General features: G+C 44.2%; 1 protein-coding gene across 1 annotated transcript in view; it reads right to left on the reverse strand.

Moving 5' to 3' along the window:
- Nucleotides 1-617: 617 nt before the first annotated feature.
- LOC147006576 (dynein axonemal heavy chain 8-like) overlaps nt 618-17,956 on the reverse strand; it is a gene marked incomplete at its 5' end in the record, with an annotated part of 164,610 nt that continues 147,271 nt past the window's right edge. The window contains 13 exon segments of the mRNA XM_085868499.1: nt 618-852; nt 854-1,086; nt 1,497-1,536; nt 2,159-2,451; nt 2,453-2,515; nt 5,108-5,260; nt 9,760-9,916; nt 11,061-11,221; nt 13,747-13,848; nt 15,547-15,663; nt 16,576-16,731; nt 17,207-17,271; nt 17,336-17,432. Coding sequence (XP_085724625.1) covers nt 801-852; nt 854-1,086; nt 1,497-1,536; nt 2,159-2,451; nt 2,453-2,515; nt 5,108-5,260; nt 9,760-9,916; nt 11,061-11,221; nt 13,747-13,848; nt 15,547-15,663; nt 16,576-16,731; nt 17,207-17,271; nt 17,336-17,432 — 1,689 coding nt within the window.

Here is a 17,956-nt window from a genome sequence, read left to right on the forward strand (position 1 = left end):
TCAAGGTGTGGGGAAGGCTTATTTCAGTCTCGTCACCTTTAATTCTGTCTCAGTGCGTGTCGGTGTGAAAGGACTTTAAGGTATCGCTTTAAGCCGTCAAAGTATCGTGGGAGCGTCAGGAAATACTTCGTGAAATACTTGTGCCAAACTTTCCCCCCCAAGCTGAGCTCACAAGGCTGGAGTAACTGAGGCGGTTAAAGGAGTCGTCGATTTGAAGTAATCTGCGAGGTTGTTTTCATCATCACAGTTTCTCAAGACTGTTACTCATGGTATCCACGGTCAGATCATATCGGATTGCCGTGCCGTCAGGTACGATGGTGGCCTCGAGATGACATTGGATTGGTGTTTCAGGGGTTGTAAGTTGAAATGCCCCTGAAGACAGCAGAGTTAAAAACTTGGATCAAATGAGGATTCTTATATCTGTCTGACTGTCCACTCAATCCTGCCATTTTGTTGATGCTGTTAACACGGTGTCCTTGATCTTGCGTTAATATTAATTGTTCTTGTTGTCCCAAACATCATTTGACCATTGTCGCCCAAAGATTGAGCGACAGGTCCAGCTCGTCCCCATCAATCATTAAATATTCCGTCAAATCAACAATTCACAAAAGCAAAAACAACAACACGTATGCAGTTTATTCAATCATGGCAACAGTAACCAAAACTAATGCTGACAATCAAACAACATCGACATAACAATTAATATTCAGATGATCAGAACAACAGATATTGAAAAAACTAAGGCCCTATTGTTGACCATGACCTTTGTTAATTCACAGGTAAAAGGAGATCCTGAGTTATTATTTGATGTCACCGAGCAGCGCAACACCACGCAATGTCCAGTGATTGGGCTGTGCGCAGATATATCGCCGTGATGTAGGTGAGATCAGTGCGGCAAGGCTTTTTGTACACGGGGCAGACATAAAGACCCGGGTCCTTTGGTGATGTCGAGTTGATGGCAAACAAATGGACCACAGGCAATTGTGTGAAGGTAACTTTGGGCACCGACTCCGTGAGACGGCAATTCCGCCGGTCCCAGACTGAGCCGTCCAGGTAAGTCCAACGACAGAGTTGTTTTAAAGTCTCCTAAACATGTCCTGTACTCCAGGGTTGTCCAGCGTTTGTCCGACACACTTGACAAGTTGATCAGGTGACTGTTGATTCATCCTTGTCTGAGCTCGTTTCAGCAGAAAATAATGTTAAAATCACGATGCCTGGTGTGCAATTAATCACTGAGCCCCTGTGGCACTCCAACGTTACGCGGAACCTCTACCTTGCATGTTGTCGCGGTTCCTCCGAAGCCGGAATTCCTCCAAGGCAATGACACCCAACGTAAAGCGATCCCAAGATAGTTATTTCATGAGTATTCCATCAGTTAGCCCTTCCGTGATGTTTAGTGGGTATATGTGCCGGTGAGGCTCCCAAAGGAGCATCGGCATCGAGTACCACGGCAGCCTCATTTGCACACGCGCGCCACTTCCTCGTTCAAATGTCACCTTCTCCATCTTGTCACCGTGCTCTTCCACGAGCCTCGACCTCGTGTGAAATTGAACATTTTTAACAATAATAAATGCATCTTCAATGTGTGTGCCGCCACCATTGTCAAAACCGAGTTTTATTTGCTCAGACAGGTGACACTTAGCAAAACTATCACACGTGATGAATTGGCTGTTTATTCTCCTTCTTGTTCAACAATAAGTTTCGAATTTGCCTGAAAGTGAAAAATAATAATAAAAAAAACTTGGAAGGAGTGATTGTTTTCACTCTTGGGGGTTTTCGTCATTCGTTGTCATTGTTTGAAACTTAGTTGGTTGGTGTTGCTTAGTAGTCTCCTTGACTATCGGACACAATCCTGGACGGGTCACCACTCCGACACAGGATTCCAGCAAGCTGGCACTCATTTTGCCGACCTCAGAAGAATGACATGCAGAGTCAACCCCACCTGGTATTAATTCAACGGCAGTGTGGGATTTGAACTCAGGATCCAAGGATCCCCAGCCCACCACCCGAACCATTAAGCCATAACCAGGAGTCATTGAATGACATCACAGTGTAAATGGTTCATGAATCTGACATGTTTGTCCCAATCGAAGCACGTCCCTCAATAAGTTGGGATCGAAGGTACAAATTTGACAGTGTTGATTTGCCCCTCATTTACAAATGTCCCTGCAAGTCATGTGAACAAAAACGATTCGTCAACGTATTCTCAGGTATATTTTGTTGTGCATCGAGTGTGACTGTCCTTGTCCTTGGCTGCTCATGGAATGAACATGCGCGCGGACAAGCAGCCGTGATTGTGTTGTTGTACTGGGTGGGGGATTTTGTCTGTGTCTGCTTATTCTTGTACTTCTTGTACTTCTTGTACCTCGCACTAAATATCCATGTGTGGAACTGGGCATTCCTCTCGAGCAGATCTGTGAACCAGAACCCGAGAGTAGATGACTCCCAGGAAAATTTTTCGCCACAGGCTGGGCACTCGAGCATCGTATATGTTGTCCAGGGCATCACGAAGGTTCTATCAGGAAAAAAAAATATGAGCAAAGATAAAGAATAAACATCCACCTGGGAAGTGGGCACAATTACAATTCGAAGTCGTGGACTGGCTTACAAGTGATACATGTTGAAGTGTGGGTATCTTTTGCTGTGATGATCAGAAAATGCATTGTATAAATGATTCTTTCAAGGATTTGAGATACCTGTTTTCAAACATGTGTGTGGGTACATGTATGTATGTGTTGTTATGGATTTCAGAATCAGATCCGACGAATGCACACGCACAACATCTCGGCTCTCAAGACAGTTCCTGTATTTCCATAAATGCATGTTCACAATGGACCCTTCCCCTTGTCTGGTTGGATTCTAACTCTTTGATGCGTTGGAGAAGGGTATAGAACAGATTCCCTTTGTTATGGAATGGCCTTTTCCTCTTCATGACACGACAGCAAGGCAGGGGGCCGGCAGCGGACCAAAGGACGCTCACACATTTTGGGACATTTTATTGGACGCATGACGACTTCTGCTTCGGTAAGCTGAGACCAAATTTCTGTCCCCCCCCCCCGAATGATCTGCTGGGTACCCATGTCTAGTGTTTAATTGCTAAGTAAGGCATCGTGATAAAAAAATCTCCTCTTTGTCTATTTTTCTCTCAATGCCTGTTTAATTCTTTGTTTGTTTGAGATTATTTTGATTGATTTGAATTCATCCATTTACACCACAAGGACAGAAAAAGTTTTTCAGTTTATTTATTTTTCTTCATAATAAATTCATTGTTCACGTTCCAACCTGCCCGTGCACGTCCTTTCCTTCCATTGATCCAGCATCGTCCGAACCTAGATAGACTGGGAGGTAATTCCCAAATTAATTTACCTGTCATAGTCGGCAGGCACAAGTGGAAAACGCTCGGACGCCCTAGTTAAGATCGAATCAACAAAAGATTGGTGCATCGCCGAGGGCGCGTTCCCTGGTCAGGAGGCCACGTGACCTCTCGTTAAACGGAAAATTAGACGGTCAAAAACCGCAAAATCATCAATCGACGTGAAACGTCACAGTTATGATCCGATATACGGATGGAATAAATGTTTTAAATTTCAACTTGATCGGACATTCTGTCTGGCAGGCAGAATTATTTAATATTTCAAATCTGTGTTCAGGTTCAGGAATTTTAATCAAACTTGGTACAAGTCTGTATAATTATGTTATCATGTGACGTCAAAGGTTGTCGTTCTATTTTTATTCATATTTTGCCTTTTAAAATAAAAATAAAAAAAATCATTCTGATTTTGTCCTTTTTACAATTTATCTTATTTTTGGAATTATAATTTTTTGGGGTGGAGGGTGGAGGGATGAGGACGGTCGTTGGATGAACAATGAACAAGCATGATCAGCACATTCACCTTTGGATGACGTCACAATCCAAAAAAAGAAGATTAAATTGTGAAAAAGACTTAAAATCAAAATAAGACTTTCATACACATCACAATCATGACACTCATGGATGCAATCCCCCCATTCGAACACAAGCTCTCTCTCTTCCAGTACTCCCAATATCCATGTACCCCTCCACCTCCAACGCTTCCAGGAACCCGGATACAATCCCAGTTTAAATATTTCTCCTGTTTTTTCTGCCATCAGCTTTCCAGGGAGACAATCCCATTAATTAACTATTCTCTGAGTGAAGGACCCCACATGACTCCTGTCTTACCACCTGTTCTTTACTCTGTGACCCCCTGGTCTGTCACTGTGAATTTTACTGAATAAAGTCTTCTGCATTCATTTTGTTTATTCCCCTTCATTATCTCAAACATCTCCATCAGATCCCTTCGTAATCACCTCCTTTCTCACGAATAAAGTGCTGTCTCCTTCAGTCGCTCCTCATCGTAGCTCGACCTGGAATCAATCTTGTTACTCTCCATTGTTCCACTATTGTTGTACCAGATATGTCCTTCCTCAGACGTGGTGATGAAAGTTGTTTACAATATTTGGGGTGAGGTCTCACTAAATGTATGTATCGTGTTCAAACGAACTCTTTTGATTTTAAAATTTATCCCCCTGGAAATCCTATTGGCTCAACCCCATAGCTGTCTCGCACTGTGCTGCACCTATTACCTGCCCCCAGATCCTTCTCCTGTGTCACATGTTCAAAGACTGCTTCTTGCATCCTGCATTCTCTCTTCTCATTATTTTTTTACCCATTCCCAGCACCCGACATTTCAAATTTTTAAACTGTATCTCCCAATCTTTTTGCCCAATCTATGAAGGTATCTTGACTCGCCTCAATCGGATGACCCTCTCTCTGGCCTCTGCCTCCCTCGAAGCTCCGAGGTATCATCTGCACATTTGAAAAGTCCCATTTTAAAATCCCAATGTACAAATCATTCATGTAAGTTATTCATAATTCTGGTGCCAACTCACAAATACTAATCCCTGAGGTTTCCCACTACTTACAACACTTGAAACATATGAATGTCCTGTGTTGCACAAACAGGATGGCAGTTCAGTCATGGGAAATATTTTCAGCTTGGATAAATGTTCATCTACTGAATGATTGAAATAAACTACATATTATTGAAATAATGTTTTTTTTTTTTAAAGTGCAACTTGTGCTAACCTCACTCATAATGATTGTGCCATCAATAGCCAGGTTCAGATCTGAAAGACTGGAGTACACCAGTGACATGACCTTCTGCATGCGGTCAATTTCCTGGCGCAGGAAAATGCTCATCGAGTTGAGAGGTCCCATCTTTTGCAGACGTGCCTTCACCTGTACAAGGACGACAAGCAACAGGTGTGAGAACTCCAGATCATTCTGTGCTTTCCAGATGTTTTTTCTCATGTGAATCTCAGGTTGACCTCATGGGTAAAGCACGATTCAATGCGGGATGCACTGTGATGGTTTCACTGGTCATGCGGTGGGAAGAGGAGAGGGAAGGTGGGAGTTTCACACTCAGGTTGGTTATTTTAAGTTTCATAAACCAGTCGTGCGACATTTATGATTGTCAAGCACATGTTGATGAAAGTTCGATCAATCAAAATCAAAAAGCATGAACGTTCATTGGGAACACGTTTCACAAGTTTCTCAAAGTGGAAGTTCAAACCGATTTGTTTGACCAAGTTTGAAAGTAAAAATCAGAGGGTCGGAGCTCCCTGCCCCTCGAATTTACAGTGTTAAACCCTTGACTCAAATACCCTCCGTACATCATCTCTTCCACACCTGCATCCACTCACCCCCACTCGGTGACCCCCAATTCAGCGTACCTCCATCCCATGTCCCCTTGCTGCTACCTACATCCTCCAGAGCCTACCCTCTGCCATATTACCCCTCGACTCACCCCTCCTAGCTTCCCGCTCTCCATGCCTCATTCCAGCTTTCCTCTACTCTAACCCCTCTCTGCTTCCCTCTCGCCCTGCTTCCTCCTTGTACCACACTACATCCCTTCTCCCACACCCCCTCTCCATGCTTCCCCACCCATTCTCCATGTTTCCCAACCCTTCTCCCAGTTCATGCAAGATGCCAACAGTGCCTCCTCCACGACCCCTAACTATGTGGACCTCCAACATCAGAGGCCTCTGCTCCAATCTGACAGATCTCTCAATACAGGCTGTTGCTGATAAACCAGACATTATCTGCTTAACAGAATCCTTCCTCCCAAAGGATGGTCCCGACCCGTTGCGTCTCTCCCTTGCTATTGTCTCTTGTGGTTCGGCAGGACTGAACCCTGTCCTGGTGGCGGAGTTGCAGTTTATATCAAGAACTCCATTGATATCAATGTCTGCGCGCTGCTGCTTTTACACCCCCAATCACCCCAGGGGTACATTTGTGTTTTACCCACCTCCGAACAGTGACGACTCCATTTAAATCTCTCCCTCTCTCTGTCAACATGGATCAAGTATTAACCTCCCATTCCAACTGCCTATTTCTCATATGTGGTGATTCCAATTGTCACCATACCAATTGACTGGGTGTTGGTTCTTCATTCTCCATTTACGACGCTGCAGCAAAGGACTTCTGTGAGTCCGTGGACCTGAATCAATCCGTGGACCTTCAAACCCACATTTCCATCTCGTTCCTCACCTCAAATGGCAGCCCTGCAGACTCTGTCCGAGATAAGGCAGGATGTCCAAACTCTGTCTTTGTCTCCAAATCTCATGTAGCAAACCCATCCTGGTCTGTCCTCATCTTACGCGGAGTTCCCATTGTCTACGAGACTCGTCCTTCTTCTCTGCCGTTCTTGCCCGCCCCCGAATATGCACTATTCAGTCTGGACATCTCCTTTGGCCACTTCCTCAGTCCTCTGACCTTCCTCAACAACTCAAGGATGCACTCAATAATCTTCCAGGTGACCCCTCTCGTTAAACTTCCAAAATCCAGGTAGACTGCACACCTCAACTCTTTTAGTCCTCGCTTCTCCCATCTATGGAAGAACCTTCCAGACTTCATCCTGGTCTCTTCCCAGAGACACTCTCTGTAGATAAGCTTCCAGCTCCAATTATCTGTGACTACAATCTGTGTGCATGGTGGTTGTGTGTGTTGTTGGCTGTAAAAAAATATTTTTCATTGCAGGAGCGAGGCTCATGGAAGAGCAAGGAAGAACTGACAGAGGAACAAACATCAAGGGAATGGACAAACATTCGAGGAAAGAGAGGAGGGGAGGGAGCACCGAAACTGGCAAGTAAGATATTCGGGTTAACAAAGGTTAATGGGGGAAATAAAGATCATGGGACAGAATTGGGGATGACAAGAGATGGCTGTGCACTGCTTGCTTGAAACCATGGAGGGAAGATTGAGACAAAATCACCTCTGGAAGGTGGTTCCATCGACAGGAGAAGGGAGGAATAAAAAAGTTGAGGTGTGCAGTCAACCTGGAGTTCATCAGGAGGTTCAGGGGAACTGAGAAAGCAGAGAGAGAGCAATGTAGGAGAAGAGGCGGCAAAAAACAGAGACCACCGACCTGCTGAAATGTAAAAGGAACAGATCTTGTGCTTCGGCTTGATCACGGGAGATTCCAATAATTTTAAAGGGCTTTAGATTCCACAGAATCCAGGAGAGACATGTGCTGCAGAGGTGCCAGCCCACAGTGGAGAGGAGGACTCCACTGAGCTGCAGACATACTGAGTGAGTGAGAGTGAAAGTGAGACAGCTTTGTATACAAGCAAAGCAGGATGCTAGACTTCGTTGAATACATGAGATTTGTCGAGGGAGACAGTTCTAACCTCCTTTTTGAGATTGAGAGCCTCCAACCATTGTTGAGAGAGGAGCAGAAGCATGTCCAGGGGTTGAGTGCCCAGGACTGAATCCAAAATGATGGTCGGAGATCAGGATTTTTGATAACAGGAAAGACTTGACCTCATAAGCAATGATGGATTTCATGACTTTCCTGGAAAAAGGAAAACACGCTCAATAGCCCATCGTGAGTAGGGTCTGTTTCTGCACCCTTTTTGTGGATGGGAGTGGTGTTTACTGACCTCCATCGGGAGGGCATGCGGCCAAAGGAGGACAGACTGAATAGATCAAACACATGGGGCTGGAAGAAAAGCAGAGTCGGATTTGAGAAATGTGCACTCTCACCACCAGCTGGGTAACTGCAAACACCTCCTTGACCTGACTGCAACCACCTCCTCACATGATACAGTGTACCAATGTTTGGAGGATGAAAAGGAAAGCCAGAGACAGGATGGAAATAAAACCAGTACGTTCGAGAAAATATTTCCAGGTGGAATCAAGAGAAAAGTCCTTGAGAGAGAAGTCCCTGCCAGTTGGACTGTGCGAATAACCATAGTCTGTATCACAGAGGTTGGTCCCTTACAATAGCTCGAGGGATGTGGGCCTTGACAAGAAAGTGATCAGAAGAGCCAACAGGGACAGAACAGGAACGAGAGAAATTGAAAGGAAAGTTCATCATTTGGAGTTTCAGGAGGGAAGACATCCCAGAATCCAGGCTGGGAAGTTTACAGATCGGGTCAAGTCCACACAGTTGCAGAAGTCCTTTGTTGCAATGCCATGACTGGTTGTTGCCAAGCCAATACCAAGCCGGCTGACAGTTGAAGATGCCACAAATGAGAAAAAGAGAGTTCGGATGGGAGATTTGGAGTTTGTTTTGTCTCCAATGTCGAGGATTTTTGTATACAATGCTGAGCGAGAACATACAATGAACGAGGATGCAAGAGAACAAAAAGAACAGAAGAAAGAAAGGGGGACGAGGGAGTGGTGACACCGACAGCAAGGTTTAGGGACAAACTATAGGGAAAATTGGAGAAATAAGGGGTGTTGGAAGAATGAGGGCAATGGGAGGACACCAGGGGTGAACAACATGGATACAGCAGTATATTTTCAGGAATGAAAAACAGGAGACTTGGAAAGAGGTGGGATTGGGGGAGGATGTTGATGGGGGTAGAAAAGGTCATGGTAGTAGATGGGGGAGGGTCTGAGATGGTGGTGAATAGCTGTCTTGAAGTCATGGAGCGAAGAATAAGATTGAAGAGAATCAGGAAATTGGTTCTACTGGTGGGAAGAAAGTAGTAATGAATGAGTGGAGGTGAGCAGTTGTTCTGTATTCTTGTGGTTTCACGGTGTTTAGAGGAAAAAGAGGGAAATGGAGAGTCGTCAACGTTGGGAGGGTGGTATACCATGCAGTGAAGCGTTCGGTGATTGTGCAGAGGTAAACGAGGCACATGTCGGACAGGTTTACGAGCTGAAGCCTGGGGAGTGAGGCCAGACACCTGAACACAAATTTGACAATATACACCAACAAGTTACGGATAAGACACAGGAATGGGTTGATAACTCAATTAGCATCACAGGAATTAAACAGCATCAGAAAGACAGGACAAATACGTTGTGGAACTCTTAGGTTTCCATCCATCCATTGGGACCATACTCTGTGCGGAGCGTTGGTGCTGCTGAAACAGTCTCCTTGGTTACTGGGTAAAATCCTGGACGGGTCACCACTCTGACACAGGATACCAGCAAGCTGGCACTCGTTTTGCCGACCTCGGAAGGATGACAGGCAGAGTCAACCCCACCTGGTATTAATTCAACAGCCGAGTGGGATTTGAACTCAGGATCCTCGAAAGCCAAACCCACCACCCAAATCGTAAAGCCAACACCAGGCACAATCTCAGCTTTGATGAGCTACAAGGACGCAGTAAAACCAATGTTCACGTCACTCAGACCTGGAACCAGAATTAATATTTGAACAGAGGTCATTTCTGTACTTTTATTAAGATGGACACGGTAAAGAATGTTCTCATGTGTCAGCACACCTCATGAGCTACGTAGTTTGGCGGTAGCTTTTCCAGCATCGCAAGTGCTTGATTGTAGACGAGTGACTCGCGTGTGTCACCCTCACCACTTCCACTATCTTTTGGCTGGATGTTCATGATGGTATCAACCACCTCACAAGCCGAGTTGCTCTGGTACCTGAAAATAAAGAGGAGAATCATGGGGAGGAGAGGACACCACAGAGATGGTATGTGGATGCAAAAATCAGAACTTGGAATATTGGCTTGTTCTATGTAATAAGAGACCATATATATATATATATATATATATATATATATATATATATATATATATATATATATATATATATATATATATATATATATATATATATATATATATATATATATATATATATATATATATATATATATGTAAGTACCTCCGCACCTCCTGACTGTAATGGTGAGCATCACCTGGGATTATGTCTCACACGGTAAAACTGCATAATCCGCAAAGAACAACTGTCTGTCTGCTACCGAAAATTGCTCCCGCTAATGCAAACCATTCAACCAGAATGCATATTATGTTAACCAGAATGCAATCGAAACATGTGGCGTGTGACGAGCACTCTGCCGATCTCCATTAGACATAATCCTACACCAAAGCGTCGCCTTCAACCCGGAGGCCTCGGCCCAGCGAGTGTCAAACAGACAAAGATAATATAGTCAACATCAGTTAAACATCAAACGGAGCCGCCTATCTGGATTTCTGGCTTGTTTACCCTCATCAGGATGGCATACCGATAGATATCTAACCAATGATGACCACATTTGTCGTTTCCGTGCTCAGTATGATTACGTTCACTGAATCCTGAGTTTACCATTTTGTTTCAAGAAAAATTAACTAAGGGACTTTTCTTGCGAATGTTAAGTTCAAAGTATTCTTGGGGGTGAAAGGTGTTAATCAACTTCGGGGGGAGACGTGTGACGTGTGTGAGGCATGACTCTGTTGCGTCTGCGCATGCGTCAATAAATGGGCTTGGCAACACGACGATTTCCCTGCGTGCATGTGTGCTGGGTTGGCACTCGTCGTATACTTTGTCTTCATTGTCAGACATCCGATATGTCCAAGGAGAACATATCAAGCAATGGATAAAAAGCTAAAGCCATGTCACGGTTATCTGAAAGCTTGATGAGAGCTATAAGTGTTGAGATTCAGAAAACTAATGCAGAAGCCATCTTGGGTTCATGAAATGTTTTCTGCAGTGTCAAAAACAGTAAATTGATGATACTTGAATTGACCAACATTTCTTGTCCGACAAAAAAAAGTGTACACGTACGTGATGTCAGCGTTTGGGTGCAGTCCAAACACCTCTGGACTGTCCACCATTGGCAGGGTCTGGATGTAGTCGTTGTACTGTGCTGTAGTTTTGCATGTGGGGATTTTGTATCCAGTGAAAAAGCAGAATGATGGATCCAACATTTTTTCACCAAACCAAACCTGAGAATACACCGAAGAATTTTCATTGCCCACTATGAAGCAAAGAATGAAAAAGGCATTTTAAAAATTATCAAAAACATAAAAAAATTCAGTGTAAAAAACCTGTTCGCAAATTATACTTCATAAAATGCATCGTTTAATCAAATGGAAAGAATATGGATCTATCCAGACTTTCCTAGATCTGGCCATCCGACCAAACTGAGCAACCGGGCAAGAACGACCTAAGTCAGGGAGGTGACCAAGAACCCAATGACCACTCTGCTGGAACTACAGAGTTTCTTGGCTGAGATGGGAGAACCTGCCGGAAAGACAACAGTCTCTGGAGCACTTCACAAATCCAGGCTTTATGGGAGAGTGGCCAGACGGAAGCCACTACTGAGAAAAAGGCACCTGACAGCACACCTGGACTTTGCAAAAAGGCACATGAAAGACTCTGAGAGCACGAGGCAAAATATTCTGTGGACTGATGAGACGAAAACTGAACTCTTTGGTTTGAATGCAAAGCACTACCAAACACAGCTCATCATCCATCTCACACCATCCCTTCGGTGAAGCATGGTGGTACGGGGATGGTTTTCAGCAGCAGAGACTGGGAGACTTCTAAGGACAGAGGGAACACAGAATGGAGCAGAATACAGACAAATCCTTGAGGAGAACCTGCTTCAGAGTGCAAAAGACTTGAGACTGCTCAATATTTTCGTTCCAACAGGACAATGACCTCAAGCATACAGACAAAGCAACACTGAATTGGCTTCAAAATAAGAACATCAAAGTTCTTGAGTGGTCCAGCCAAAGCCCAAATTTGAATCCCACTGATAATTTTTATCAGTGGAAAGATGAGGATTGCTGTTCACCGACGCTTCCCATCCAAATTGACAGAGCTTGAGCAAATCTGAAAAGGAAGAATCGAAGAAAATCCCCAAATCCAGATGTACAAAGCTGATACAGACATACGCATGAAGACGTGAAGCTGTAACTGCTGCCAAAGGCAGGGAAGGATGGGCACCGAGAGTGAGGGGATGGGGACGCAAGATTTGGAAGCAAACACAGAATTGAGGCATTCACCCTGATCACTCGCGGATTTAGCCGTGGTGCCATTTGAAGAGAGACAAGGGATGCAAGAGAAGCATACTTCAGAGACAGACCTCAGACATCACCAGTATTTCGAGGAGGGAGACAAGTTTGAAAGTTCATTCTTGAGGTTCGAGAGATGCTGTTTTCTGGCTCTCCTGAGAGTGGACACATACTTATTGCGGACTTTTTGGAAAGCACTGAGATTGCCTTTGGTCGGATTTGCCTTCCAGGAAGAGAAGGCAAGTTGTTTCAGAGCAACTGCTTCACCACAACTGTATCATGGTTGGGAAGAAGGAAGGATAATTGAAGACAAGATGGGATAAATCTGTGCGAGAGAGAGAGAGAGAGAGAGAGAGAGAGAGAGAGAGAGAGAGAGAGAGAGAGAGAGAGAGAGAGAGAGAGAGAGAGAGAGAGAGAGAGAGAGAGAGAGAGAGAGAGAGAGAGAGAGAGAGAGAGAGAGAGAGAGAGAGAGAGAGAGAGAGAGAGAGAGAGAGAGAGAGAGAGAGAGAGAGAGAGAGAGAGAGAGAGAGAGAGAGAGAGAGAGAGAGAGAGAGAGAGAGAGAGAGAGAGAGAGAGAGAGAGAGAGAGAGAATGATTCTGTGAAAGAATTCCCAGGCTAATTTAACAACAGGGGCAGAAGATATGGGAGACCGGTCCTGAAGAGAGATGGCTGCTTGCAGCTCCTGCCAATTGTTGGCAGCTCTCTGAGAATAGACAGAGGGATGTTGACTTTCACAAGCATATGATCAGATTAACCAATCGGAGCAGAGGAAGGGGAGAAGACATTTGCGGGAAAGTTAGTTTTCACCAAGTGCAGAAGGCAGGATTTGCCTTTTGGAGAAATCTGGGTGAGAAAGTTCGCAGAGTGAGTCAGTCCCATGGAGTTAGAGAAGGGAGTCCTTTGCTGAAGTGCCATGGCTGGTGAGAGGTACCAACACCCAGCCAAGTTGCTCGGTGACGATTTCCTACACATGAGGAAGAGAGAGTTGAGATGAGTGGTTAAAGTTTGTTCATGTTGTCTGAGAGAGAGAGAGATGTAGACGGAGTCGTCACTCTTTGGAGGACGGTACAACACAAAAATGAACGAGGTGGGAATGGAGGGGAAGTCACAGAAATTGACCCGACATGTCAAATCACCACAACAATTTTGGTTGAGTGTGATTTCAGAATCTCAGAATGGTATCCAGACATCGTTATGCAGCAGCATCATTGTCTATAGAAGTTTGTGTCAAAGCATAATTAAGAGGAACGAGGGGAGATGGGTTCGGAACATTCACTAATCAACTCTATTGACCAATTTTGAAGATAAAAGCAGAAATATACCATGTTTTGTTTAAAACCAGTGTTCTATTAAATGTAGTTGTCGAGCATCTTCGAAACATGTTCTCCAACTACATTAAATCATTTTATGTTATGTAATTATGTTGTGAAGTTTCCAGTGAGACACTCACCCTGGTCAAACAATTGAGCAAGCGTCGATCATAGTCATCGGTGACTCTGCCACCATATTGTACCTCACCAAGCATGTAGTGGATAGTTATCCATGATACATTCTGTCACACACACACACACACACACACACACACACACACACACACACACACACACACACACACACACACACACACACACACACACACACACACACACACACACACACACACACACACACACACACACACACACCCGTTCCAATTAAAGTCCAACAAAAAATGGATGGGAATATGTGAGTGATGGGCCATGCAATCAGGGAGGAAATGAAAGCGGGTCAATGGGAGCTGGGGGCGGAGCTGGAAAAGGTAAAGGTGGGGCAGCAAAGCCTGGACGTCGGGCTGGCGGAGGTGAAGGACGAGATGAAAAAGATGGACCGGAAGATGGCAGATGAGATCAAGACAGGACGTGAGGAAATAAATGGGGTGAAGGGGAATGTGGAAGGAGTTTGGACCGCGATGGAGACGGATAAGGAAGAAGCGACAAACAAACAAAATAGCAGCGGTTAAGCGAGAAGTAGCCAGACTCGGACAGGGAATGAAGGAATCAAAGAAAGGGCAGGAGGAAACAAAGGAAGAATTGGGCGGCGTAAAGAAGGAATGTAAGGCGAGAGACGAAGAAATGATGAAAAAGGTTCAAGGAAAGAGAGAAAAGTTGAAAGAAGAAATTGGGTCAACAAACAAAAGAGTTGACGAAGAGGATGAGGACCTGGAGGGCTATCGCGCCTGTGTGGATGCCAGAATGCAACTGGAGAAGAGGAATTGGAACTTTGTAAACGCCAGGGTGGTGGGAAAGGCCACAATTAAATGGGGGAAAGGATGGATGAGGCATCACCATAGCAACGGGATACTTGGGACAATACCATAAAGGGAGAGGAGACAGGACCAAAAGTTTCTGTTCACCTCAAAGTTGATGTTAATATTCCTGTTGAGACCATGTTTGGGCTGACTGACTCGTACGAAGTTAAATTGGACTTGCTGCACCTTAACAATGGGGAATTTTGATGAACGGAGTAAAATGTGGAAAACGGAGAAAGAAATTTGGCATCAGGAGGACAGATTGGTGGAATGGAGGGCGAAATTGATGAACAAATGAAGGAAGAACGGAAAGAATCAACAAATTAATGGAATGGAAAGTGAAATTGATGAACAAAGGGAAGAAATAAAGGAAAACAATGGACTCTTGGAAGGGCGACAAGTCCAGCGTTCCGAGGTTGAAGATGCATTGTCCGACTTGCATCGGGTGGAGCGGTGATTTGCAAGCAAAACCCCAGTACAGGTCCACGGTGACCTTCTGGGTATGATGGAGGAATTCAAGTCACAGAGTATTGATACTGCGGGCATCATCAGTCGTGTCTCAAACTTGTTCATGGGACATCCCGACTTGATGATGGGTTTTCAAAAACCTTCTCGCCTCCTGGTTACAAGATCGAGGTCCAGACGAATGATCTGATCAGCGTTACCACATCTACGCAAGCTGCACAACCCATGGGGCACGTGACAATTCAGCCTCAAAATGACAGAACAATGAAAAAGCTTATAATAGGATTTTGTGACCAATGGCCAGATTATTATGAGATAATCTTGTGATTTTGTTGACATATTTACAGAGTTATATTTTCAATCGAAATATTAAATTTTTTTTTTTCTTTGCAAATATCTGCTTTAACTAAATAAATGTTGTTGAAGACTTATGGAGGGGAAAAAAAAAATCTTTCACCTCTGTTATTCTATCCTGATGGCAAAAAAAAAACCTCGTACCTTTTTGGAACCGCAGTCATCCAGATGGTTGATAATAAACTGCATACTGGCGGTAAAGTCTGCAGAGTTGAATTCACAAGGGATGTTCCAGCCTAACGGCCCAAACTTGCGTCGCTCCTGGAAAGTCACAGCCAAAGGGGGACGTACAAAGTGAGAAATGAGAAAATCCAAGGGCTATCAGATGAAGAGAGAGAATATCTATAAGTTTGGAACCATCACCTTTTCGGAATCAGTATACTTTTGGCGTGTGGGATGATGAAAGTATAGATGGTATAACCAATGTCAAACACCTGGAGATTGAAAAATCAAGTGGAAGTGATTCGTATCAAGATGTCGGTGAGAAAGACTGAATGAACTGCTTCCGAGTCTTGAAGGACACCGGTTTACAACTTCGTTGCTCATTTGGACTGAAGGCCAAGAGATAGAATCAAAGATCTGATGGCAGAGCCAGTGCCATCTTGATCAGTTTGGGACACTCGGGTCATCAATCAGCAGCGCTGCCTGGGCTCACCTTCTGGACCCACCACCCTCGCCTGTCATCACAATCTCTCAATATTTTCAATTTAAATCAACATTCTCGATCATTCAATTTCAATGAACGTCTCAAGAGGTTTGAAGGTATATAAATTAAATTAATTGGAGACAATGCAGGTGATAAAACAAAGGATTAAATTCCTCTCACTTGGACATAATGCACATTCGTTGTAAACAATATGTCAACTTATGGTTAAATTAGGCATCAAAATGTTGCGGTTTGATCAGGAATCTTTGTTGAACCGTGCCTAAGTCCAGTTGGGCACACGAGTTGAGCCAGTAGGTCTTGCACCGCACCTCGAAACATGGCCAGTGCAAGGAAACACACTCAGGAATGGGTACGGATAACTTTGACACTATTTCTCATTCACGGTACAAAATCAACAAATGGTTGAATCAATATCAACTGTAATGGGTTACATGAGATAACTTTGGGAATTGTGCTGAAGGGGGCAATGATCAGGCTCATACAACTGTAGTATGGTAGTAAAGTACCTGCACAGTGGTGTGCAAGAAGGCAAGAGCATAGAGCAAAGGCTTCCACACGGACAGATTGCTGACTTCAAGTTGGTCTTGACTGATGCCAGCAAAGGTTCGCTTCAAGCCAGCCTTCATTCCTTGAGGAGGTTCATTGGTAAACTTGATAGAAGACTGAAAGACAGATTTGCAAACCCTCAAATCTCTTTTAAAAAAAATAACGAAAGGGGAAGATCATTGTTTAGCATGATATTAAAAGTTACTACAAATATAATTTTGCAACAAAGGTTGACCTTATGCGCACAGTGGGGGGATAGGAAATAAGGAGAGAGGGCAGAAGGACGATGAAAGAGATGGAAGGTTAGGAAAGTGCTCATTTGGTGAAGACAAGTCTGGGGAAGGATTGTATGGGTGCTGCTTTTTTGTGGTCAACTGTTATATAGCATTGTGGAAGGGAGTGAGTTCAGGGTGTCAAAATATGTTTTTTTGTTAAAAAAAAAAATAGATGATCCACATGAGGAAACTTTATCATTCCCCTGACAACATTTTGAAATGTGCTTACATATTTAACTCTGTCAATGCAACTTATAAAACACAGAAAGAGCACGCACTGATAAACTCGACAACCGAAGATGCACGCGCGACACACCCGCAAGAGGGTAATGGAGAACTTGGGGTGAGCCTCGGTGGTGATCCAACTTGGGGTGAGCCTCGGTGGTGATCCAACTTGGGGTGAGCCTCGGTGGTGATCCAACTTGGGGTGAGCCTCGGTGGTGATTCTTCTTGTGGGAGCTATCACATATGTTTATGGTGTTCGACAGCTCGTCCATGAAATCCAGCCCAAGATGACAATTCTGCAGTAGCACCCATCCACCCTATGGGTAGATGTACAGAATCATGAATCAGTGACTGTTTCCATATGTGGTTGGAGATATTATTTTACTTCTATGAGCTAAATATGAATGGGTTTTTAAAATATTTTTTTACAATGAAGTTAGAGGCTCATGCACGAGTTTGTACATATTCCACATTCCAGCCAAATATATTAGTCGACATCAGTTTTTACTTTGACATGAAAAAGCAACTGCCTTGCAAGGTCTGTGGTGAGCATCGCCCTCACTCGTGCGGGTTCAATTGTCTGCAAAGAAACTGAGGACATTCATAGACAATGGCCAAACACACGGCACATGGGATTTTAACCTGGGTTACCTGCATCGCGAATCAGGGGTTCAGGTGGGAACACCAGCAGACCAACCAAAAAGAGAACATTGACATGAGTGGAATTAATGTGATGCACCTGGCACGGCATTGTTCACAACTCTACAGATCAATGACTGGAGGTGGATATAAAATCGAGGTCTCCATTAAAACTTGGTTCGTTGCCAATTTAGATTCCAGA

Source organism: Eptatretus burgeri, unplaced genomic scaffold, assembly GCF_056783735.1.
Source record: "Eptatretus burgeri isolate ZD-2024b unplaced genomic scaffold, Ebu_testis_v1 Ebu_testis_scaffold_3164, whole genome shotgun sequence".
In the NCBI taxonomy this organism is placed as follows: Eukaryota; Metazoa; Chordata; class Myxini; order Myxiniformes; family Myxinidae; genus Eptatretus; species Eptatretus burgeri.